General features: G+C 38.8%; 1 protein-coding gene across 1 annotated transcript; it reads left to right on the top strand.

Annotated features, from left to right (window-relative positions):
* Window positions 1-1,325: 1,325 nt before the first annotated feature.
* Window positions 1,326-10,615, top strand: FGL2 (fibrinogen like 2). Its single transcript, XM_063308075.1, has 2 exons — window positions 1,326-2,043; window positions 7,115-10,615. Exons 1-2 carry the CDS (start codon window positions 1,431-1,433, stop codon window positions 7,816-7,818), a joined length of 1,317 nt encoding a protein of 438 aa, XP_063164145.1. The 5' UTR covers window positions 1,326-1,430; the 3' UTR covers window positions 7,819-10,615.
* The last annotated feature ends 15,856 nt before the right edge of the window (window positions 10,616-26,471 follow it).

Genomic DNA, 26,471 nt, shown 5'->3' with positions numbered 1-26,471 from the left:
TCTAAACATCATTTCCTACAACTGGTGAAAGTAAAGTTGCCTTTGAGATGTCTTGATTCTTGAGGCCTTCATCAGCATGTCCACATACTAAAATTGATCACCTCATGACTTCCAGGCAACTAACAAATTGAAAGAACCAGTACAAATCTTGGAGGGCCCCAGTCGTTCATTGTGAAAACTGACCATTTCCTGTATTACAACAAATTATCAATTCATAGGAGTATGTCTCTTATTCCATACCTTCTAAATTTGCTCAGGAATCTTCGGTGCTGAACTTCGTCAAAACTATTTTATGACCTCAAATAAATAATGTGTGGATATTCTGCAAGGTTAGTGAAAAAAGCCTTATCTTTACAGAAGCCTGTTGACCCTTATTCAGCAGAATTTTATCATTTAAAAATAACTGGAACAAATGATAAGATAAACAGTCTGTAATTTTCTGCAGGTTTTCCAGAATTCTTTTGAAAAACTAGTATTATACTGCCACTTTCCAGTCCATGGGTACAAAGGTTTATCTTATGAATGTGCTATATACTTTTATTACATACTTTTTAATCTGAAGGATAGCAATTTTACATTTGAGCAATCATTGAATGCTAAGCATTTTATTTTCCCTACATGGTTTAGAGACTTCTGGCTTTAAAACAGCAGGTGTCCCTTTCCATATATGCCTGATGTCCTACTCTATGCCAATGACCAATTTCCACCGCATCCCTCTTGGGCAACCAAGGACTTGCAAATGTCAGTGGTGACAACATGCATCATTAGGAAAGCAACTAAAAATTAAAATGCTAGTATCATAATTATTTCATGCAATCACTGAGCCAGTAAAGCTTGGGATTCAGTTTGTGGTTATTGCACCTCAAAAAGGATATTGTGTGGTTGGGAAAAGTGCCAAAAAGTATAGTCAAAATGACTGGGGTGAGAGTGAGTCAGGAGCATTGGTGTATTTTGCTTTACAAAACAGGAGAATGGAAAAGAAGTCATGATTGTGGCTTATACAATTAGATACGGTATAAAGAAAGGGCCAGAGGAAAGAGAATTTTCTTCTGGTCTAACATAAACTATTACTTAATACCAAACACAGGCCGTTTTGATTTTCCAAAGAAAATCAATCTAAAACAGATTAAAATATCAGTGAGGAGGGGGGAAATCTTATGATCTACATCTGTGTATCCTGATTAATGTTGCTTACGTGGACAAGTGCTGAGGATAATACTGAACAGCATGTGAGTTTGGGTAATTTCCCTCACGTTAGCTACTCCACTCTGCTATTAATATCACTGCAACTTGTGATGCAAGAAACACCCACCCTTTTTCTGAGAACAGTGCAGACAGTCTGTGATAACTCACAGGCACCAGCGAGCTGCCCTATATAAAAGTTTCCGAAGCTCTGCATACTTCCTCACTGGGCTGCGTTCTCAGAAAAGATGAAGCTTGCTTACACAGCTTTGCTGCAGACAGTAACCCTGCTTTTTACAAACAGGCTTGCTCTATCCGAAGAAAATGCAGGAAGGGGAGAAGAAGAAAAGGTGTCTCCTGCTTGTTCTCTCATGCTCCAGAGCAGTGGGAAATGTGATGGAGAGGAATGCCCCTATCAGGTTAGCTTTCCTCCAATGGCCATCCAGCTACCCAAACAGTTTCAGCTGATTGAGAAGACCCTCAAAGAAGTGCAGCACCTCAAGGAAATGGTTAACGATTTAAAGAAATCCTGCCAAGACTGTAAACTCCAGGCAGATGATAATCAAGACAAGGAGAACAACGAATTTCTGCCGCCTGGCATGGATGGCCCAACCAATCAGAGCAAAATACAAGATAACCGAGTAATGGACCTGCAGGACAAGGTTTCCAAGCTGTCAGATAGTCTGAAGAACGCAAAGAACCAGATCCATACTTTACATGGCCGTCTGGAAAAAATGAACCTCATAAACATGAACAATGTAGAAAACTATGTAGACAATAAAGTTGCCAACCTGACATTTTTTGTGAACAGTCTGGATGTTAAGTGCTCTTCACAATGTACAGCTACGCAACCAGAGCCAGGTAGGTTGGCTTTTACCATTGCTGCATGTGTTTAAAGTATTAAAACAGCATCATATTCAGAATGTTGTTGAACCACATTACAAAGACGCAAGGATTTGTCGGTTGATACCCACCTAAAAGAAAAAGTAATGGGTTAGAAGTTAATTAAACCCGATTGTTTTGGCATTAGGGAACCTCTGAAGAGTGAGAAAAGCAGCAGATGAATAAGGCTGAAGAAATTAATAGTGAAATCCAATATTGTTATTAGCTCAGCTGAGAAGCAGCATCAGTCAGCATTTACAGATTCTTCTGTTTCTGTGAAAGGATTTAGAGCCCACATATAGCGTCAGTTTTTGTAGACGTTTGGATCAACCCCTCCAGCAAAATCACAGAGGGACAATTTATTGCAGACTTCCTCCTGGGTTTCTGAAAGAACATGAGCCTATGAGAACCTGAGTACTTTTGCTGAGAAGCGACAGCCTGTCAAATATTAGCAAACTGACAAAGCACACTATCATCGGCTGCTCTGGCACAGCATTGGTCTGTATCTTACTGGGTTGGATGAGGGCATCCTTTGCTGTTCACTGGGGTGGGTACCAAGGGGGTACCAGTTATGTAGCCAGTTATTTTGTTTCTGGCCAGGGCTGAATCAGGTCCAATTAATGCATAGTCTTGATTTTATTACAGAGGTAGTTCAGTTCAGTTCATTCTTTATTACAGTCATAGACCAGTACAATTAAAAATGCTCAAAAGTGTCCGACAAAATTCTCAGACATGATAAAAAATACAATCCATATCATAGTCGTAATTTAGCAAGCTCGCTATCGTTTGTACATTAAATCAAAGGAGCAGCCTATGTTACAATAAGTTAATACTTATTTAAGACATCCTATAATTATTAATTATTGACTACTTGAATCCAATAAATGATAATATCAGGAGAGGTGGTTCTCCTGATGATGATTAATGTTCTTGAGTTTGCAGTGAAGTTCTTTTATATCCATAAGGTTATTTCACAGAGAAAATATTAAGGAAGCAGAGTTTTGGAACAGGAGTGAGAGTAGAGACTGTATCTATGTTGGGTTGGGGTTTTAGGGGTGAAGTGGGGAGATGAATTTTTCAAACCACTTATGATGGGACTAGAACACCTGAATAACATTTTATCTGTACTTTTTTTCTACTGTTTTTAGCTTTAGCTTCAGAACATTGATGCTAAACAGTGCCTCAGTTTTAGACTGGAGTGATGTGAAACTCTCGTGCACATGAACTTTTCAAAGAACTCAAACTGAAAAACTAAAAGGTTCATGATGAAATATTCTTCTGAATTATTTTTAAAAAGTTATTAAACTGCATGCCATAAATTTTACAGTATGTTTGCTATAGTCTTACAGGGAAAGGCACAAATGATAATATTTCTCAGCTGCAAATGTCTGGATCTAAGCAGGAATAATACCTTCCAAATGGATGGCACATGATATACCAAGAGTGGAATCTTGGCAAAATTTCATAATATAAGCAATGTAAAATGAGCTATTATTTTGGATACAATTTCCTTCCAACTATGCGCTTTTAGGAGTTGCTTTATCTTTAATGTATCCTGTTCTAACCACAATAGATACTTTGTAAGTGATGGCTGTTGGCATTCAAACAATCTATTTTGGCTTTCAGATATCTTTTTCAAGGATCTTTCCAAGAAATGTAACATTTTAAGAGAAACCTAAGAATCCAGTTGACATTTCTGATTATTAACATCCAGAAGCAGAGACAAATATTTAATCTGAAAGCATATTGAATGGTTAATAAACTTCAGATTTTATTGTAAAGAAATTTTATTGTTAATAAACTTCAGATTCTTATTGTAAAGAAATTTGGACCAGTAATAAATTGTTGCCATTGGTATACCTCCCAAACAGTGTAAGGATGCTTAAGGGATAAATATATCATCACTATTTAAATGGCCCATTTAAACTGCAATTGTGGACTTGGGGAGATCAGAATGAGGGCATTCTTACACTGTTTTAAATTTATTCTTTACTTCAGGAAAGAAAATGACATAATTAATGAAAGCTTCACTTGGAATGTGTGGTCAGTTTCATTATGTCCATAGTGTAGATATAGGGAAAGGGTTTTAAAAAGAGTTTTAAAAACTTCTGCACGCAACATTCCTAATGCCTTACCACCCACAAGTCCAGCTCAACAGTTTAAAAACCAGATATGTTGACTGCAATCAGACATTTAACATCACCTCTAATTGAAGCACAAGTGAATTATGTAGGCATTTTCTGTATTTCCTCAGTGAATCAAGATGCTCTATTAGATTCCCCCCAAAATTGGTCCTCCTTCTTTCAGAGTTGGCATACCATAGGGATGGTGAATCTGTGGTCAAGATGTTGCTAAACTACAATCCCCAACGGTCCCAATCAGGGTCACTAAGATGATAACTCAAAATCTTTGATGCACCATAGACTTCTTACCACTGTTTGCACTTCTGCTAAAATAATTCTCTGTGTGAATTGGCCAAAAGTTGTCTTGAAATAAATAGGAATTGCCAAATAATTTCTATAACTTTGTTGTCTTTAGAGTAGTAGCACTGCCCCTTATTTTAACTCTGCCTCAGGGTGCATAAAATCTATTAAAATGCTTTTTCACCATTGCCCTGGAGGGAAGTTGGGTGATTGCCAGTAACTGGGAACCAGGGGTGTCCATAGGGTGTGGTCAAAAAAGTCAAAATGGTGGCCATGACAGTGCAATCAAAACTCAGCTTGTTTTTTATGTTAAGCTTTGTTTCTACCATTACAACTGCTATCTTGACTTTTTTTGACCATATCCTGCAGACACCTCAGTCACCAGGATAGGTGGAAAGCACTTCATCAGAACCATGGGGAAATTCAGTGCATTGTCTGCATATTGACTATGCCTAAAACTAACATTTTAACTACTATCAGAGAAATATTGTTTCCTCTATTATTTCCATGCCACATTCATAATGTTAAACTACCCTGAATCTACCCAAATAAGCCACATATGAGTGACCCCATTTCTGGAGAGTAAGAACAGGACATGTGAATCATATAATTAAACTATCTAGCAGATGCATTTTTATAGAATTATAAAACTACTTAGAGATCACCTAGTCCAACTAAACAGCCACTTAGAGTCAGATGGCTGATGTGGCATCAAAACATTTGTACTAAATAAATAGAAGACACCCCTTGCTCAGTGAAAAATCGACTACAGCTTCTCTGACAGATGATGATCCTGTTTGATGACCCTTACTGAAAAAGAACTCATACTTCATGTGGCAGCTTGTTCCACTGGCTGACAGTTCATACACTCAGGAAGTTCCTAATATCTAGCCTGAACCTACTTCCTTATAGTTTTAACCCACAGCTTCTGGTCTTGACCTCTGGGGCAACAGAAAACAAGCCCACCCACTCTTCTACATGTCAGCCCTTCAGATATTAGAAGAGTGCCATCCCATTTCCCCTCTGTCATCTTTTTGGAAGATTAAACAAATCCTTTAACCATTCCTCATAGAATTGGTTTCTCAATCTCTCACCATCTTGGTAGCCCTCCTCTGAATTTGGACTGTGTATAGTAGATATTTACATCGGTTGATGGGGGTGCAATAACTAGGTTTTTTAAGAATCTCTCTCCCCAATTATGAAATCCTGCCCCAATGTTCAAAAATTAGCAGTTACTATTTGATTACAGGTCGTCCTTGCTTAATGACTACAACTGGGACTGGCAAGTCCATCGCTAAACAATGAAGTCATTAAGGGAGACATCATGTGACCACAACTTGCGATTTTACTGCTGGCTTCTCCATTGCCTTTGTTTGTTGGAAGCCAACTGTGAAGGTTACAAATGGCAATCATGTGACCATGGGACACTGAGATGGTTGTAATGACCACCAGTTGCTGAATCTTGATCATGTGGCTGTGGGGATGCTGCGACGGTCATAAGTGCAAGGACTGGTCATAAAGTTACTTTTTCAGGGCCATCATAATGGTTGCTAAACAGGGCATTCATTAAACAAGGACTACCCGTATGTGATCTGCAGAATCATTCCATTCCAATAGCCTAAGTGTTCGAAACAATATACTCTGGCTCCCTCACATATTCAAATGATAATTCCAGCACATTCATATAAGAATCAACATTTCCTTCTCTATAAAATATAAATTAAATGCTGCATGTTAATGATTTTTGGGTAAGGAAAAAAAAATCCAAGAACATGTCATTTCTAATGCCTATTACAATGACATAATGGCATGAAATGTTAATGACACAAACATTTATAACAATTGGGAAATGACTGGAAGTTTTTTTTTTAAAGTGTTACATTCCTGTTTGGTCCAAAACAAGAAATTATGCAATACCGCTGTTACAGGAAATCACTGTCATCCTTTTAAATGACCATTTTCAGAGTACATTATGTGCATAATAGCCAGAGACAGGTAGCAGAACCACTGTTATTTCTACAAAATAACTGACCATAACAGACAAGCTTCAGCCAACTTTCTTAAAAATAAATCAATCTGTTTTCCCTGAAAGGACAGTAGTTCATGTTGAATGCAACAGTTGACAAATGTCAAGTGCAGATCTGACATCCACGGAGATATAAAAATCATAGAGACAGCTCTTTTCAAGCTGCACCCAGAGAAAGCCATCTCACAGAACGGTGGTGTAAACATTTTGAGCTGTCACATAGCAGTAAGAAACTTGATAATAAAATGTTTGCCCCTAAGAGTTCTTGTACAGATCTCAATGACTGTAAGATATTTTATTAAAGGAAAAGATGGAAAGATGGAAGGATGGATGGATGGATGGATGGATGGATGGAAGGAAGGAAGGAAGGAAGGAAGGAAGGAAGGAAGGAAGGAAGGAAGGAAGGAAGGAAGGAAGGAAGGAAGGAAAGCAGTCCTCAGCTGCACTGAATAATATATTCTACATACATACTCTAACACACATAAAAACTTTTCTTCTTTGGACATATGGTCTCATACTTATTGCTTCCTTTTGTATTGTGCTAGATAAGTAAAAATAGCCTGTCAGTTGTGATCACTGCTGTCTTCCTCCCTCTACCCAGTTATCCAGCTTCTGCAAGGAGACTGTTCCAATTATTTCGCAGCAGGAAACCGGCGTAATGGGATCTACAAAATTACCCCGGATCCCAGAAACAGCAGCTTTGATGTTTACTGCGACATGGAATCTTTTGGAGGCGGCTGGACTGTGTTCCAGATGCGTCAGGACGGCAGTGTTTCTTTCAACCGAACCTGGGAGGAATACAAGAATGGCTTTGGGAATGGGAAAGAGTTCTGGCTAGGCAATGACAAAATTCACCTCCTGACCAAAAGCAAGGAGATGCAATTGAGGATTGAACTTGAAGATTTCAATGGCGCCAGAGAATATGCTAAATATGACCAGTTCTATGTTGCTAATGAATATCTCAAATATCGGTTAACCATTGGCAGCTTCAGTGGCACTGCTGGGGATGCCTTGCACTTTAACAAATACTACAACCATGATCAAAAGTTCTTTACCACCCCAGACAGGGACAATGACAGGTACCTTTCAGGCAACTGTGGAGCATATTATAGCTCTGGATGGTGGTTTGATGCATGTCTGGCTGCTAATCTCAATGGCAAATATTATAACAAAAAATATAAAGGGGTTCGCAATGGGATTTTCTGGGGCACATGGCCTGGAGCTTCCGATGATAACATGAATGGCTATAGAAAACCTTTTAAAAAGGTTAAAATGATGATGAGACCCAAAAGCTTTGTGCCGTGAATTCCCCTGTACCCCCAAATCCCTATATCCAATATTGGCACCTTCCCCCAGTATTGAGTGCAATTTAAGAATATTCTGTTACATTTTCTTTTTTGATATCTTTCTCTTGCTAACGTCCCTCTTCCAAAAGTATGCAGACGCATTTTCCTGATGAAATTCATTATACACAAAAACCTATTTACATTTTTGAAGCAAATAATACTTCAGCCTCATATATGGTCAGAATTTGGGTTTAAGCTAATTTTGACACGACGACTTTGGAGCAATTCCAGTATTCCAGTACCGTTATCTGTTCTAGCTCCTCGCAAAAGGTTTAGATGATTGGGGGCATTTAAACTTTGTGTTTAAGTGCCCCATTTGTAATGCTCCTTCAGCGCATTCCAGAAACATCTTAAGAAACTCAATAAGTTGCCCCTACCCCCCACCCCCAAGTCTCTCAGCTCAATCTACTTTACAGGGTTGTTGTTAGGATATATGAGGGAAGGCCCCCATACATGCTGCCTTGAGTTTCTGGAGAAAAAGCTGCACATAAATGTGATTTATCAGTTTGCTTCAAAGCCAGTGAAACTAAATTGCCTTGCCATGCTTTCCGAGGCAAGAAAATGGTCTTCATCTCTCTTTGACTATTCTTTTCTATGTATATAATAGAGATTATATTTTTACAGATGATGAATAATTCATTGCCACTGTTGCCTATCACTTTTTTTTTTATCATGAACCATGTCTAAATAGTTTGTAGAAGAGTAGCTGCATTAGTTTTTTTCAGTAAAAACCATGAAGAATCCTGGAGCACCTTAATTAATTTTAGTTTTCATAGTATATTATTGTAGTATATTATAATAATTTTATTATAATATGCTATAAAGTTTATTATAGTATAAAAATACATGGACCACAGTTGACTTTATTGGATGCATGAATCTGAAATGGTTGACTACAATCCTCAAAGGTTATATTCTATTAGATGCTATTATCATTTCTAATGAATTTGCTAAGCTTACACATGAAATCATAATAATTATGCCACCTCTTCAAATCCGAATGTACATAACAGTTGGGATTCACTCAGGATTAGATGGCTTTAAGTGTCATTGAAAACAATGGGAGATGTTATTCATGGCGATTGAAAACAAGGAGAATTAAATGAGCTTAAATTACAGTGGGCTTAATTAAGTATTTCCAGATCTAGATTCAAAATGCTATTTTTATTCAATGGGTGAAGAAAGAGCCCAAAACATACCTTTAAGTTTACAGAAGGGAAACCATAACTTAACATTCCACATTTAGGTCAGCAGCTGTCACATCATGGTGAAAATTAACATGTGATAGCGTAATTCCATGCAGTCTTAATAGTACCAGCCACAGCTACAGAAAGAAGACAAAGCAGTTGCAGCACCAGTCCAGACCCTTCCCACAGCCGTGAATCTCTGGCCACTATACTGGCCATACATAACTAGGCTGCAGACCAATGAGCCTGCTATACTACCATTGTACTGAATGCAAACATAAATACTTGTTGATGGCATGACTGCTGTCTTATTCTTTTCCATATCTAAGCAAAACTGTCAGGAACAGGCTGATGTTATTTTTAAGGACCTCCATGCAGCAATATCTACCATCAGCCTTAGGCCTTTCCCCAGATCAGGACTCACAATCCAAGCTAAACTATAACCACAATAACTGTTGTAGAATATACAAACTCAGGGAGGGTAGAAGTGATCCTACCTGAGCCCAGAAGGTATAATTAAGGGCTCATGTATAACCATTGGCCTCAGCCTTCAAAATTTAAACAGTAATTTTATGAAGTTGCACCAGTGGCTCCTCTGCTGCTGTCCATCCTTTCACGGAGCCAGCAAGAGAGTGTAAGACAAGCCAGCAACTTCTCTCTGCATTTGTTCTTCCCTATCAGCATTTGCCTTTTACTGCAAGGGGGAAAAAAGTCTCAAGACACCAGCTGACCTCTGTGAGATCAGAGCAGCAAAGCTGCCCCTTGGACTAACTGGAGAGGATGGGGGGTGGGGGGGTTGATGGCAAGATAGCACAGTGACTTGGTGACTGTAGAGAGGAGAGGGATGTTAGGAGCTGGGAAACAGGCCAAGGTGAGAGTCCTGCCATCAGGACACCAGCTGCTTCACAGCTCCAGGGAGAACACTCCAACTCTGACTTCATATTTGTAGCACTTCCTCTGGAGGAGGAGTTGAGTCGACAGGTAATCAACTTGGTTTCTCAAGACTAATGGTATTGTAGGCACATTTGTGGGGTGACAACAACCTCAGGTCAGGACAACCCTTATCTATACAAGAGGCTCTAGAGGCAAGATGGCCCTGGGAGTGATCAGATAAACTACTATAGAACCAAGATAGCACACAGTCAGTTAACAAATCACCCATAAACAGTATATTAGAATCTCAAACATGGATCTTTTCCTGTTTGAAATATTTCTGAACATTTAGGTTGGCATTTCCTTTCATTCTCTAACAAGGATGAAGATCAGGCAACAGCAGGAACAAAGTCCACCACATGGGGTGATTTTAAAGGCCATTGAAAGTGACTCAGTGAGGAATCCTGAGGTTATAAAATCTGAGGATTTCAGATGGCTGATTCTTGGATTGAGATTGAACATTCCTAAATACTAGTTAAAGAGCCTTCCTTCTGCATGCTCTGTTTGCTCTCCAACTCAACAGCACATTTTGTCCACTTAGTCAGAATTACTCATTTTGGAATGCTGTGGGGGAAAGTGACATTTGATATTTCTTTCAATAGATCTCATATATTTGTCTAATTTTTAAAACCTATTTTTAAAAAATCCAAGTCAGTCTTCCCCAACTCAGTACACCCCAGATGTATAGTATAGGACTACAGTACTTATCATCCTTAGCCTTATGGGAAATAGAGTGTAATACAACTAGAGGACTCCAACTTTGGGAAGACTGAATTAGCTAGTCTGCTTAGGAAGCATTTTTCATCTATAAAGGCTGTGTATAAATGTACAGATCAGCTTATGCACTTTTATGCTATGAAAAGTTCATAGATGGAGAAAACTGCTAGAGTGTATTTATAATATCTCATTACTGTGAACAGTAGAAAGATACGTACACAGATGAACATAAATTAATATTTAAAGCAGAACAGGTTTTTCAAAGGCCCACATTTAGCATTTTATTTGTATATTGTTGTTATTGGCAAAAAGGAAATTAATCTTTATGTATATTTGCATTACTAAGGAGGCTTTACCAGGTAGAATTGACCTTTACTGTGATATCTATCTTTACTACTTTTCTTTGTTACAAATCTTATTTAACTGGAGAGTATAAGAAACAGTAATATTGAAAACAAATGTGTAAGTTTGGGTTCAAAATGTTTTCTGATGTCACACATCATTATTGGCAATAAATTTCCTAAGTTAAAAAAATGCATGTTATAATGTATACTTGAATTTAACTGCTAGCGCTGATGCTTGCCAAAACATTTCCTCCAAGATATAATGAAGACAATAGATATTACGGACAAGAATAATGTAGATTGTTTTTGACTACTATATTTGTAAAGTGTACAAAGCTTTAGACTCCGCTGTGAGTAACAGTTTGTCTCTGGGTACAATTCTAAGGACTGTTTTTTATATCTAAAGTCTACATAGTCTAGGAGAGGACTATGACTAAGATGGAGAGCCCATCTTCAAAGGTGAGATGGAGACTTTTTCCCCAGGAAAGTTTAAAGGATGTCTTTGGCACCAGTCAAAAACTAAAATACCGCCCAACCTAATAGCTCTTATCCCATCCATATATATATATAAATTCTTTTTAAGCTATCTGTGCAATCCATCTGGGGAAAGAGCAGTACTAAGAGCAGGATACGAAATGGCATAAATACATAAAGCAAAATAAAAATAGAAAGGACTTTGACTCCCATAATCAAACTTCTTACAAAATACAGGAAAATATAAAGATATCCAAATGATGAACCAAAACCATCTATCTCAGGCAAATCATTCTTTGTATGATACACATATTAATCAATTCCACATGGTTGTTCAAATTGAAAAAAATGATTTAGCCACTGACATACAGAAAACAGAGAAATAAGCTGGATTTTCATTTTGCCTAAGGCATATCTATGTATTAAAGTAGGTTTGAAATTTTAGAAATGTGTTTTGACAGCATACTTTATTCCAAGAGATCTATGTACTGTGGCTTTCTGAGGATTTATATAATTCTTTGCCCATTATAAGCTATAATTCACAACATTCTTGCTTAGAAGTCATGACCTTTTGACAGGCTTAGGGTTTCCCTTGACATTAAGTCCAGTCGTGTCCGACTTTAGGGGGCGGTGCTCATCTCCGTTTCAAAGCCGAAGAGCCGGCGTTTGTCTGTAGACACTTCCGTGGTCATGTGGCTGGCATGACTAAACGGAATGCCATTACCTGCCCGCCGAAGTGGTACCTATTAATCTACTCACATTGGCATGTTTTCAAACTGCTAGGTTGGCAGGAGCTGGGACTAGCAATGGGAGCTCACCCCGTCACGCGGATTCGAACCTCCGACCTTCTGATCGGCAAGCTCAGCAGCTCAGCGGTTTAACCCGCAGTGCCACCACGTCCCTTTTGACAGGCTTAAGTATGGCCAAATCCAATATCTGTCAGAGAAAGCTGTCTTATATATTTCATGACAAATGCTTTCCTTTACATGTGAATGATTCTTACTTTTGTGAAAGATGTGGGTTTTCTCAATTAGCTACCTTGTTGGGTTATTTTTCAGTATTACTGTGCTTAAATGATTTTAATCATGTATTTGCCTCAAAGTAATAGGGCTCATACATTGTTACATCTATGTCTGATTGTTTTTCAATGTAAAAAGTCATCATCATTGTCTATAAAATAAATAAACAACAGCTTGATAATGGCTTTATTTTGTAATACTGTCAAACCATATATGTGAAATTCTAGATGCATCTAATAAAAACTCCCCATTTTATCAGTTTGAACCAGAAGAAAATGGGGACACAGAATCTGTAAGAATTCTTTTTCTTTGAATGTTATCATTATTATAAGAACTATTATTTAACTTCCTTGGTTGAAAAGTCAGATAAATATCTTTCTTGTTTAAAAGAAAATCAGGGAACAAGATCCTGCAACTACCCAGATGCTGCTAGACTCAAACACTCAGCAGCCATAGCAAGCTTAGAAAGGATCATGAATAACAGTTTAGCCCAATATTTGGAGAGTTTCAGGTTTCAACTCCTGCTGGAAATATGGCTGAGTGCCATTCTAACACCCTGAAGTCTTAATTAAATCCAAAAATCACAAATAATTTGATTGTGAATTCAAGTTTTGCAGGCTCCTATGACTAGAGGATACCAAGCCATTGCCTGCAAAAATGGGGAGAAAAAAACACAAATATTTTACGCAATAAATAAAGTATTTGTTTATTTTCATGTTATAAAAACATGGAGCCTAACGGTTTCAAAGTGCTGAGCTTAGTCCTTTGACCTGAGAGAATCAAAAACAAAATTCAGAAAATGATTAAGAGGGGAAATAGGAGCCTCCACGGCTCATGTACGGAGCCACTGCATAACTTGCAGGGCTTCAAGTTAACTTCTTGTTGCCTGACAGATGTTCACTTTTGATCAGTTTTTGCAACTATCTGTAACTTCCTGCTGGAAAACACTTGTTTGAATTCCACTGAAAAGGCTCTGTAGAAAGAAGATGGAAGACATCTCTGCTTGGACACAAAGTCTGCAGGGTTTGCTAACGTGAAGTGCACAGCTACATGATAGAAGGTATCTCGCTTAGCACTAATACTTGCCAGAAGCATCTGGGTGTGCTGGCAGACCACAGAATAAGCACGAGCCAGCAGCGTGCTGCAGCTGCCAAAAGAGCTAATGCAATTTTGAACTGCAGCAACAGAGTATAGTATTGAGATCACGCAAAGTGATAGTTCTCCTCTATGCTGTGCTGGTAAAACTGCACCTGGAATATTGTGTCCAGCTCTAGTTGCCACAATACAACGAAGATGCCGAGGAACTGAAAAGGATGCAGAGAAGAGCAACGAAGATGGTGAGGGGCTTGGGGGCTAAATCCTATGAAGAACAGTTAAAGAAACTGTGTGCCGAGCCTAAAGGAGAAGACGCTAAGGGGAAACATGATAGCAGATTTTAAATATGTGAAGAGAAAGGAAGATGGTATGAATTTATTCTCCATAGCACTAACAGTAGGACAAGAACCAATGGGTGAAAGCTTTACAGAGGGAGATCCAAATTTGAAATAAGGAGGAATTTCCTGAGCTATTGTGCAGTGAAAGAACCTGTCTCCTGAGTGCTCCATCATGGACACTTTATTACTAGAGTTTTTCAAGTAAAGGTTGGACACCATTTGTCTGGGATGGTCTGAGAATTCTTGCTCTGGACAGGGGTTGGACAAGAACACTTTGAAGGTCCCTTCCAACTCCACGATTACATTAAAATTTACAGGAGACAATATGGGCAAGTACAGTCTCCAACTCCAACTGCAAAGCCCGCAGGAGAGAAAAGATTGTCCACCCATCATGGACCAATCATCTTTCCCTATAAAACCTTGATGCATTAAAATGCTGAAATAATGGAGCTATTGGGGATAAAGAACTCAGCAGCAGACTCATCTAGTCACGTTCAGTATAATATTTATAGAGAGCCCCAATACATACTGGACGTGCAGAAGGATCGCTCCACTTTATGGGGAGCCTGTCTTTACAGTAAAAGGGTAAAGGTTTCCCTCGACGTAAAGTCCAGTCGAATCCGACTCTAGGGGGCGGTGCTCATCTCCGTTTCTAAGCCTTGGAGCCGGCATTGTCATAGACACTTCCGGGTCATGTGGCCAGCATGACGACTTGGAACGCCGTTACCTTCCCGCCGAAGCGGTACCTATTGATCTACTCACATTTGCATGTTTTCGAACTGCTAGGTGAGCAGGAGCTGGGACGAGCCACGGGAGCTCACCCCGCCGCGCGGTTTCGAACCGCCGACCTTCCGATCGGCAGCTCAGCGGTTTAACCCGCAGCGCCACCGCGTCCCCCATGTCTTTACAGTAGTGCTGATGAAATAGGGCCCTCCTTATCTATAATTTGGATATAGGTATGAAAGCCCTCTTTAGATCCTTCAATAATTTCACATAGGAATGGAAATAGTTTATCGTAAACCGCCCAGAGTCACTTCGGGCAAGATGGGTGGTGACAAAATTTGAAATACAAATATAAAATAAACAAATGACCTGACACACTCACAAGTTGATTCACTGTCACTGGGTTTTGAGTACTTGAAAAAGACTTTGCATGAGACAGCTTCATGGGGTCATATGTTCAACACAGTATTAGTTTCGGCTGGACAATCCTGTATTAATGCAACAGTTATGGCCCAGCCGGAAGAGTTTTGTTCAGTGGTGACATTACATTCAACAATTCCGGGGGCCTCTCATGCTCATGTAAGAGTCAGCCTTAAGATGTGAGGCTGCAAAGTATTTCCTCCTATTAGAAGTTGGCTCTTTATCTGGAAAAAAAAATGATTGTGCATTCCTTAGACAAGTACAAGAGATGTTAAGATAAAATTATTTGCAGTGAACTCCACCCAAAATAGCATATTTTGTAATAATACTACAACTCTTTCTTTATACTGTCCAAGGGTATATGGAAGAACAAAATTAGGAAAGAGAAACTCCAAGGTTGATAGTTCTGGAATACACTTAAATACCTAATACGTAGTTTAAAGTTCACCCTATTAGGATGTTTCACTCCAAAGAGGGAGGCAGAAAAATGAGAATAAGAGTTTATGACAGCTTGGAAGTCACTCTACCTATGAATCCTTCCTATTGTGGCTTCCAGCTAAATAGTAAGTCCTTGGATGTTAAAAACCGGCATGGGAATTTAAAAAAGAAAAGAAATGTAGACAGAAGCCCAAAGGCAGTGGGGAAAAGTGGGGGAAAAATAGAGTGCCAGAAAACTAAAGAATTATTTCTTTAGTTCTTAATAAAACCAATTTTCAGAATCTCATCTGTAAAGCAATTTCATATAAACACACTCAGTAATTTTGATGTTTGGAATGGATATAGAATTATATTGACATCTGTAATGTTTTCAATTTACTTGGAAAGTTTTACAGGCCTGCTTAATTATGAACTTCCAGGAAAGGATTAATTAAGGTCTATCCCCTTACCCTGAAATCGCCATAAATTAATCCCTGTGCTTGGCCCATGAGTTAAGCAAAGCAGGAAGATATTTTAATTTCAACCTTTAACCCGTTGCATTCATTTTAAAAGCCAGGCATTAGCAGTCTTCATATTTTCATAGTATAATACTGAACTGAACATATAACTAAATATTTGCTTTTTTAAAAAGACATGTCCAGCTAGACGGCATGATCTAGCCAAGCTGTGGAGATCAGCAGAGCTGAACATTTTATTTTAGACTGGGGACCACCCTGCTTTGAAGCTAGAATGAGAAGATGCAAAAACATTCCAGAAGAATGTACAGGCCAATTTCTCCATATTATTGCCTAAACCAAGCATGGATGTATCCATTAAGTTCTCCAGGAACTGAGGGTTTATTTTGACATATATATGGAACACAACTATGTGAATGCATCGCGAGGCATCTGAAGAGAAATGCTATAAAATGCAGCAGTAGGGGATGAAATCTGCTCTGAAAAGTTATGGGGGGCGGCGGGGTGAGCAGGGAGGTTTCAAGACACTTCAAATGAATTTGGAATTTGCACATTTTACCAAAGCCATCTCACTTTAAAACCAATGAAGAGACCTTATCTCTGAATGATATAAAGGTAAAGGTTTCCCTTGACATTAAGTCCAGTCGTGTCCGACTCTAGGGGGCGGTGCTCATCTCTTTCAAAGCCGAAGAGCCGGCGTTTGTCCGTAGACACTTCCGTGGTCATGTGGCCAGCATGACTAAACAGAACGCCCTTACCTGCCCGCCAAAGCGGTACCTATTGATCTACTCACATTTGCATGTTTTTGAACTGCTAGGTTGGCAGGAGCTGGGACTAGCAACGGGAGCTCACCCCGTCACGCGGATTCGAACTGCCGACCTTCCGATCGGCAAGCTCAGCAGTTTAACCCACAGTGCCACTGCGTCCCTTTATATGATATAAATGAATGATATATCAAGTCAAATATAATGAAGAAAATGTACATCTTTTAAAAGAATATTCTACACATTTAATATTCCAAAAGTGAGAAAAGAAATAGAAGGATGGAGGGAAAGAGATGTATATACATAAGCGTATGCACGTGTATGTCTGGTATGTGTATAAGTGTGGTATCAGAAAGACAGATTAAGACATTGCTACCCTCTGCAGCAGTACCTGATTAGCGCTGCGGGTTAAACCGCTGAGCTGCCGATCGGAAGGTCGGCGGTTCGAAACCGCGCAGCAGGGTGAGCTCCCGTTGCTAGTCCCAGCTCCTGCTCACCTAGCAGTTCGAAAACATGCCAATGTGAGTAGATCAATAGGTACCGCTTCGGCGGGAAGGTAACGGCGTTCCGAGTCGTCATGCTGGCCACATGACCCGGAAGTGTCTATGACAACGCCGGCTCCAAGGCTTAGAAACGGAGATGAGCACCGCCCCCTAGAGTCGGATTCGACTGGACTTTACGTCAAGGGAAACCTTTACCTTTACCTACCCTCTGCAGCAGTACCTGATTATATTCAACTGTGTAGTTTTGTAGATTTTAAAACACAGGGGCAATATAAACTCTACTATCCAAATGACCTAGAGAATAATAAGAATATTTGAACGCAGTAGACTGATGTTAAATTTTAATTCACATTCTGTGATCTCCAATCTCAGACTTCCATGAAAATCATTGCGACTTTTACACAGACAAATGAATGCAGTGAGCAGTAAGGACATGAACTGGGGAAGAAGCGGTGGCAAATAATTCAATTTTCTTCCCTTTACTGTAAAGTGGGGATGACGGTTTTTTGCTGATATTTGCTGTGGTAGCTTGGAATAGGGCAGCATTTTTTTGTCCTTGTCATCACCCTTTCTGAGTTGGCAGAAAACAGACAAACTGCTGTACACAGTAGCAATGTGTAAGACCCCTTAGTGGGCTATTACCAATACATACTTCATCTGCACAAGCTTTTTCCAGAGCTTTCTTCTATTTGTTATGACATTTAGATCCCGCCACTCCTCCCAAGGAGCTCCAGTCAAGATACAGTTCCCCACTCATTATTCACAAAACAGTGGTGAGCTTTATGACTGAATGGGGATTAGAATTTGGATTTCCCCACTTCTAGTCAACAGTCTACTACTCAGAGGTGTCCACAGAGAGTGTCAAAAGAGTCAAGATGGCAGCTAAAACCACGCGATTAAAGTCCTGCCCCTTTTTACTTGTGCCACAGCCAACATAAAAAAGGCATAGTTGCATAGTTGTGGCTGCCATCTTGAATTTTTTGATCCCCTACACATACCCTTGTACTCCACCACACTGATTCTGTCACTGAATGCTGTATTGTATCATTTTGTCATTATATACATTTGCTCATTGCCTTTTTTGGAAGCGGGGGGGGGGGGTCAGCCTTGTGAGGTAGTCCAGACAGGAAGCATGCCCAGGTGAAGTAATTCTACTTTATTGTAAGGTTATACTAACAGAATCTTGAAAGTCTGGAAGTACATTTCTCCCCTGCTGCCTTTACAGCCCAAGAAACTAGGGAGGGTCCCTTTCAAGACGTTTGCCACTTCCACATTCCTTCTGCAGGCTAAGCTGTCTCTTATCCAACCGTTCTCTTACTCTGGCTTTTCCCCCATCTCCCAAGGTCATTCTCACACACCATTACAGGGGGCCAAGTGGCATCTGCTGCATTTATTGACACAATGACATCTGCTGTATTTATCAGCATATGTAACTTCTTTAATTTCATCTCCAGTTACAAAAATATTGACCCAGCAACAGTTCTGAAACCTGGGGATTGGCTTATACACACACACACTTGCACAACCACCATCTTACATGCCTGGAATGCTTTGGAACAACTTGAAAGCCCCATAGCTACACTGGCATCAAAAGGAAAGACAGATGTTGCTTTCACTCCATCCATGAGCATTTCAACACCAACTCTATGAACATTCTTCAGACTATCAGTGTGGTTAATGGAATAAAAAATGTGACTGCTAATGTTTATAATATAGTCCCCTAGTGAAGTTTCAGACAATGTGATAAATGGAAGGCATAACTGCTAGTATGAACGTGGATAAAATCAAGTCCAGAAAAAGCAGTACAGAAAAAATGACTGTTCTTTCCAGCTCTAAAAACACTAAGTTCATTAGTTCCCAATTTATCTCCTGCCACTGGCCAGATGCACATATGCGCTCTGGCTAGTGAAGAGCAGATATAAAGAAATATTTCAGTCTTTATATCAACAAAACTAGGGAGTTATCGAGCTAAAGAGACGGAGTGTAATCTGATACCAACCACATCTAACTCAACGGTACATTCAAAGTTGGGGTTGATTTTAAACTGCAGATTTCAGAAGTTAAACATCTGGGTGAATTTTTGTACTTTCTTAGATATCTACAATATTTTGGCTGATGAAGAACTTTTTCTTTTAGTTTGGGTGGTTCTAATAAAATGATAATTGAACTATAGTACTGTATAGGTTTTGCATTCTAATTCAAGGGATTGTTCCCAAGATGGACACAGAATTGTTTTATTATTATAATTATAAAAATATAATTTTAGAACTATTAATGCTATTTTAATGCAGATCTTAGCTTTCCACCTCTAGGATGCTATCTGATCAAAACAAAACAAAACAAAACAAGCAAAAATAATGCAAAAATTAAACCCCAGTTTAAAATAAATATACAGCAACTAAACTCATCAACAACCATTTCAGAGGCCTGACTGAACAGAAACTCCTAGGAAAGTGCTTCTGTATCTTGGTAGTGCAGAAGGCTTTCTCCTAATGCCCAAGAAACAGGGCTTTGATATTCAGGGACATCTTTAAGAGAGCTTTTCCAGCTTTCCAGCTTAGTCATATTGTTACCAAGCTATGCAATGCTGCCTCTGAGACACTCAGGCCCTAAGCTGTAAGACGTTTAAAAATTAAAGCAGCATCTTGAATTGCATCTAGAAGGCAATTACTTGCAGGTCTTTCAACAAAGATATATGATCACCAGTTAAAAGTACACCAGTTAAACATTACCTGCCACGTTTAATTAAATGCACATCCTTCAGGGTTGCTCCACCTACAATTCACTGCAATACACTGTGATATATCCAAGAAATGCATTATCACACCAGATCAGATTGGCTTAAGAACAGCGACAGATGGCATTACTAGATGTAGATATGCAATATGCTCCTTGTCATTGCAAATGCAAATTCAGAGATAATTGGGGGATCAAGGCCAATTGATCATTGCCAGAATGTAACCTACCCTTTCTGGGGAGTGCAGAAGAGCTTCCCAATCCAGAAGGGATTCTCAGTCCCCAAGTAGGTTTCCTACTGATCAATACAGCCTCCATTTTGTCTACATTTGATTTTAGTTGTTTACCTTTATTCAGCCCATGATCAAACTTAGTCAATAATCAAGGGAAACACATTCTTGGTACTGGATAGCCAACAACCTGTTAACACCTTGCTCCAAACTCTACATGACCTCTTCCAGAGATTTCATATTAATAATAAAAGTACAGAGAACAGGGTCAAATACTCTGGGACTCCACAGGCCAAAAACCACAATGTAAAAAAAATAGTCCCCAGCATCCCTGCTTGGTCAATATCTAATATAGAGGATTATACAAAATCTAATACATTCAACACAACAAAACAGTACCCCAAGGCCCAAGGTCACCAGGAATTCCAAAAGTATACAGTGCTTTATGCAACAGAAAACTATGGAGAAGTCTAAGCAAAGTAGCAGGAACATATTCTCCCATCCAATTTCTGATGTAGGTCATTCATCAAGGCAACTGACGTAATTTTAGTTCCATATCCTGGTTGAATTTCTTAACGTTTATACCTGGTGTTATGGTATGCTTCTGCTGGACTTTGAACATAAACTCAAATAAATAAATAAAATAAATGAAACGTCAGTTCCATGGATAAGTGATGGTATGTTTATTTATTTATTTATTTGGTTTATTTAATACATGTATATGGCCCCCCAACTCACACACGGTGATTCCAGGCGGCTTACAAAATTAGAATCCACAGTAGTTGGATGACATCTGATGGTTATCAGTGCATTTATATATATATATATATATGAGACAGCCTTCTCCAAGAACTTGCTAGATGGAAATTATGGCAGAGGTAGTCCTACAGGCCTGCAAGCACCAGTTGGGGAATTCTGGTTATATGATATTCCATGCCTTTAACAAGCAAGCTTTCCTTCCAGATGCCCATTCAACATTGTATGGATGGCTAAGTTAACAGCTTTAATAAGAGATAATACTATTTCTAGATTTGTTTCTGCTTGGCAACCACTTTTAGACTACTTGCTTGGGTTGGAAAAAAATGAAGTTTTGATTATGGGTTTTACCGATTAATGGTTTGTTTTGATAGAAATAATGTTAATATGGTTTAATTAATGGTAAGAGATCACATTTCTAATTGTATCTATATCTATATTGGAGAAAGTAGGAAGTTACTTTCTGTTTCTGTTTTCTATCTATTTTCACTTTTATAGTTTTTTTCTTGTTTCTTTAGTTCTAACTTCTAGCTTTTCTGTAATTTCGATTTTGTATTTTAACTATACTTTGAAATTTAATAAAGTTCTTATAAAAAAACATTGTATGGAAAGAATATATTACAGAGAAAACGTTACAGTTCTCACTACCGTAGTAAGCAACCTAATATATAGGACTGTAATTTTACTTTGCAGCCTGAGTGCTAACTTATAATGTTATTGTTATCAGTTCCTCCTAAGATGGATCCGTTTCTGTCATGCAATTGTACTTAGACACATGGGAAAAAATGTGGACAAACGGAACACAGCTACATATTTTGCATCAATAACTCCACTGCTGACAGCTGCATAGCAATTAGGGAAACAACTTCTTGTAAAATCACCTTTGTCAACATTCCAGTGTGTCTGTGGAACAAAAAAAAAGTTACAATAAAATTAGCTTCTAAAAACAACCATGCAGTCCTGACCCAAGTTGTATCTTTTGGAAAGGGAAAGCGTTATTCTACATCATCTTTGTACAAGTGGCAACAATTGACAGAATCAAAGCCATAATAAATGGAGTAAAACTTTGCTCAGTGAACTCTCTTGTTTTGAAGGCTCCAATACAAATATTTAAAATAAACAGAATTAACAAAATAGCTGCATAAATATCAACATGTAGGTATATCAATGAGGAGAGAAATATATGAATCTCCCAAGGGAGTCCACATGTTCTGATAATAAAAGTCAAGATGGAGCGATTGAAGCTGAGTGTGATTGAAGCTGTGCCTGTTCTGTGTCTGTGTGTGTGTGTGTGTGCAAAGGAACACACATAAAATACTAGCAGAGCTTCAGTCACAGCATTGTGGTTGCCATTTTCACTTTTTTGAACAAACACTGCAGATACCCCTGGTATCTTCTCTCATTCACAGCACTCTTAGATGCAAGCACCTTTCAGGATTAGAAAAGTGTCAGTCCTCCAGCAGTCAGCCAAAGCTGCTAAGAACCTAATTCACGTATGAGCAACTACCATCTATCATCTATTTCTCCATCGACCCATCCATCCATCCCTCCATCCATCTGATTTATAGGACACTATAATCAGAACCATATGTATAGTTCCATTAAATTACCTATATATAGTAGTAAAGGTAAAGGTTTCCCTTGACATTAAGTCCAGTCATGTCCGACTCTAGGGGGCAGTGCTCATCTCCGTTTCAAAGCCGAAGAGCCGGCGTTTGTCCGTAGACACTTCCGTGATCATGTGGCCGGCATGGCTAAATGGAACGCCGTTACCTGCCCACCAAAGCGGTACCTATTTATCTACTCGCATTTGCATGTTTTTGAACTGCTAGGTTGGCAGGAGCTGGGACTAGCAACGGGAGCTCACCCCGTCACATGGATTCGAACCGCCGACCTTCTGATCAGCAAGCTCAGCAGCTCAGCGGTTTAACCCACAGCGCCACCGCATCCTTCTATATACAGTAAGACCCAGAATAAAACAAATCAACAACTTCCAGTTGCTTGAGAGGAAAAATACATGCAATTATTCAGATCCCAGGTCATGTTCAAATAGCTGGGTCTTAAGCAACTTCTTAAATGCCAAAAGCGAAGGAGCCATTTGAATGTTTGGGGAAATGCTATTCCACAGCAGGAGGGCAGCAATACAGAAGGCCTGTTTCTGCAGCCCCTGCAGATGGCACCTGTTGCGTGAGGGGGCAGAAAGAGAGACTGCCCTATTAGATCTTACCCTGTGGGCAGATGTTATTGGGAGAAGGCCGTCTCGCAGATGTCCAAGCCCTGAACTGTGAAGGGCTTTAAAGATGACAACCATCACCTTGAACTGTACCCAGAAGCCAATTAGTAGCCACAAGCATTATGAAAAAAAGGTTGGCTGAAAACTGGGCAAAACTAGCTATCCTAGATTAAAAATGGGTTGAGACCTAAAACACTGACCAGAGTTGAACCACAAAATAATCTATGAAGGCCAAAAAATAAAAGATGTTTTACCAACTGTTGATGCCTCTCTTCTCCCAAAATCTGATTTTCACGCACGTAGCTTTACACAGCATAACTGCTAAATGACACTTCAATGGGCTCTGCAACTACCGTACACATTATTTTATTATAAAGATCTCACCAATATCATTTTAGGGAAAGTTCTAGATTGTCAGTCATTTTACAAAACAATGAATAAGTGGTTGTTATACAGAATCTTTGTAACTTTTTCATTGTAGTGGTCATGTTGTAAAAACATTGTACTACCAATTGAAGTGAATATTTGTAGCTCAGGGTTGAACTGTGGAGTCCTTGGTGCTCTCTGAGCCTTGCTGTTTTCTTGCAGACGTTTCATTGCCAGACTAGGCAACTCTTCAGTGCGAACAGGGAGTGGAACTTGCTCTCTGTTTGTATACCGTGGCTTGCCCTGCTTGTGTTGGTGGAGGTGTTGTTCTCTCCTTGGGAGTTCTTTGATTGGGCTGTTGTTTGCTGCTTGGTTGATTGCCTGAGTTAATAGTTCCTTGATTAGGCTGTATTGTGCTGTTTGATGGTTCATCTGCTGTTAATCCTAGTGTTGATTTTTGCCTATCTGGGTGTTGATTGCTGGCAAGGGATGCCATGTGGTTGTAATAGTCTGTTGGTGGCATCACTGTAGCACATAAACCAGCTAAAACTCTTCAAAACATATTAAGCAATCCAAAAGACCCAACAGCCCAAGAAGAAAAAACAGGAGTTATTTACAACATACAATGCAAAGACTACAAGCAGAAGACTAGCAGAGCACATCCATGAACACCAACTAGCAGTCAAAAGACACGATGAGAACTCCTTAATCTCACAACACATGGACAGACTCAACCATACTTTCAACTGGGAAACTGTGAGCATCCTAAACCAAGCCAAATCCAAAAACGCCAGAGAATTCCTGGAAGCCTGGCACTCAGACCAAGCAGCCATCAACAGACACATAGAGGTAAACAACATTTACATACCATTCAAAAGAGACAATAGAAAAGTCAAAAGACCAATATACTCCCTTGCCAGCAATCAACACCCAGATAGGCAAAAATCAACACTAGGATTAACACCAGATGAGCCATCAAACAGCACAATACAGTGTAATCAAGGAATGATTAACTCAGGCAATCAACCAAGCAGCAAACAACAGCCCAATCGAGGAACTCTCAAGAAGAGAACAACACCTCCACCAACACAAGCCGGACAAACCACAGTATACAAACTGAGAGCAAGGCCCGCTCCCTCTTTGCACTGAAGATGTTGCCTAGTCTGGCAATGAAACGTCTGCAAGAAAACAGCAAGGCTCAGAGAGCACCAAGGACGCCACAGACATTGTACCATATGTACACCCAACACAAATCACAACATGATATTGGGTTGCATGGAAAATACTTTTCTTCACCTCATTAGTGCTTGCCTTGCTGTGATGAGTGACGTAAGAAATATAGTTAGATCACAAACACTTATTATTCAAAGCCTGTTATATCCCAGTTATCAGTACAACAACTTCTTCCATTTCTAAGTAATTTAGAGAACTTCTGCCTCTCTTCTTCACTGAAACATAAGTTTTGTTAGTATTTGAAAATCAGTGCAATAGTAGCTGGTTTCAGTGGAAACTGTGTTTATATGGCTGTTTCAAGATGGCGATTAGAAAAATTTAAGCTCCCAATTTAATCCTAATAAATAAAAATCACTAGCTTTACTGAATCATCATTGACCAGACCATTGTATTCTATCTAAGTAACTACATTCATAAAAAAGACCACTTAACAATGTGTTACAGTTATATGGAAAGGTTTAGCCTGACTGATGTCATCTTGGAAACAGTGTTCTGAAAAGAACTAAGTGCTTCTAACTTGTTCCTTTGGCCAGTTTTTAAAGTTCCTAGCAATTCCCTAAATAATGCTACATTGTAATACAAAACTAAAGCACTTTGTATACATGAATACATATAAATCTATTATTTTCTTGTAAAAAGTCAGGAGTTGAATACAAATACATCATGTATTCTGGAGAAAAATATTAAATACTAGCAGAAAATACTAACTGAACAATAATTACTACAACATAGACTGATAACTCAATAGGATTCTTCTTTTATTTGAAATAAAAAGTAATTGGTTCTGGCATAAAATTTTGAATTTATATCTTTGTTCTTGATTGTATATTTTATGTTGAATTATATCCACCACAATAATGCATTATCTGAAAAGGTAGCATAGAACTAGAAGTTACTTCTATTTGCCTATCATTCAAACTGCAAAGGAAGCAAGAATCCATCAATAAGATAAAAATGCCTGTGTGCAAACAAGTTGGATATGAAAAGACCTTATTATATATGAGAACCAGCTAACAAAATCAATGAAGAGATAGTTTTGCAAAACTTTGAACAGAACTAATGTATGGAAAGTAACAGTTTTGCACATTTGCAAAAATTCCTGGGATGTAAAACAAATCTCTTAATGGGTATCTAAGCCAAAACATATAAAACAACTTCACATTTTTAAACCACACTAATACAAGGAGCAGATTAAATATGTTTATATTTTTACTGGATTAGAGATGTAAACTCTTGACAGATCAAGGATTTTAAATAGCATACAAGGCTCCAATGATCTTGCTTTCTTCTCTCCCGCTACAATGGTAATTAGTAGGACTCATGTAGTTATTCAGTTAGGAGAGGCTGTAAAAAATGAAAAGAATCCCATAACTGTCCTGAAGGGTTCACTCTAGAATTGAAACAGGAGTTGGTACTCAGCTCTTTGATGGGTTTCTTTTTTTTTTAAATATAATTTTATTGAACATTTTAAAAACAAGACTAAAAAATTAATACAAACTAAAATAGAGTAAGAAGGAAAAAAGAAAAAGGAAGAAATAAAAGAGAAAGCTAAAGTGAAAAAAGAAAAAAGAAGAAAAATAGAAAAGAAAGAAAAAAGATATAAAGAAGTGGCTTCTGATCTTCTTTGCAGCAGTTATAAGTACAATTT

The sequence above is a fragment of the Candoia aspera genome, chromosome 7 (genome assembly GCF_035149785.1).
Source record: "Candoia aspera isolate rCanAsp1 chromosome 7, rCanAsp1.hap2, whole genome shotgun sequence".
In the NCBI taxonomy this organism is placed as follows: Eukaryota; Metazoa; Chordata; class Lepidosauria; order Squamata; family Boidae; genus Candoia; species Candoia aspera.
Note: the sequence above shows the minus strand (reverse complement) of the source record. Positions and strands in the feature narration are given on the sequence as shown.

Bases quoted from the DNA above. Each gene is read 5' to 3' on its own strand.
- FGL2 (XM_063308075.1), top strand. From the start codon at position 1,431: ATGAAGCTTGCTTACACAGCTTTGCTGCAGACAGTAACCCTGCTTTTT. The intron at 2,044-7,114 runs GTAGGTTGGCTT...CCCTCTACCCAG, and splicing joins AGCTACGCAACCAGAGCCAG to TTATCCAGCTTCTGCAAGGA.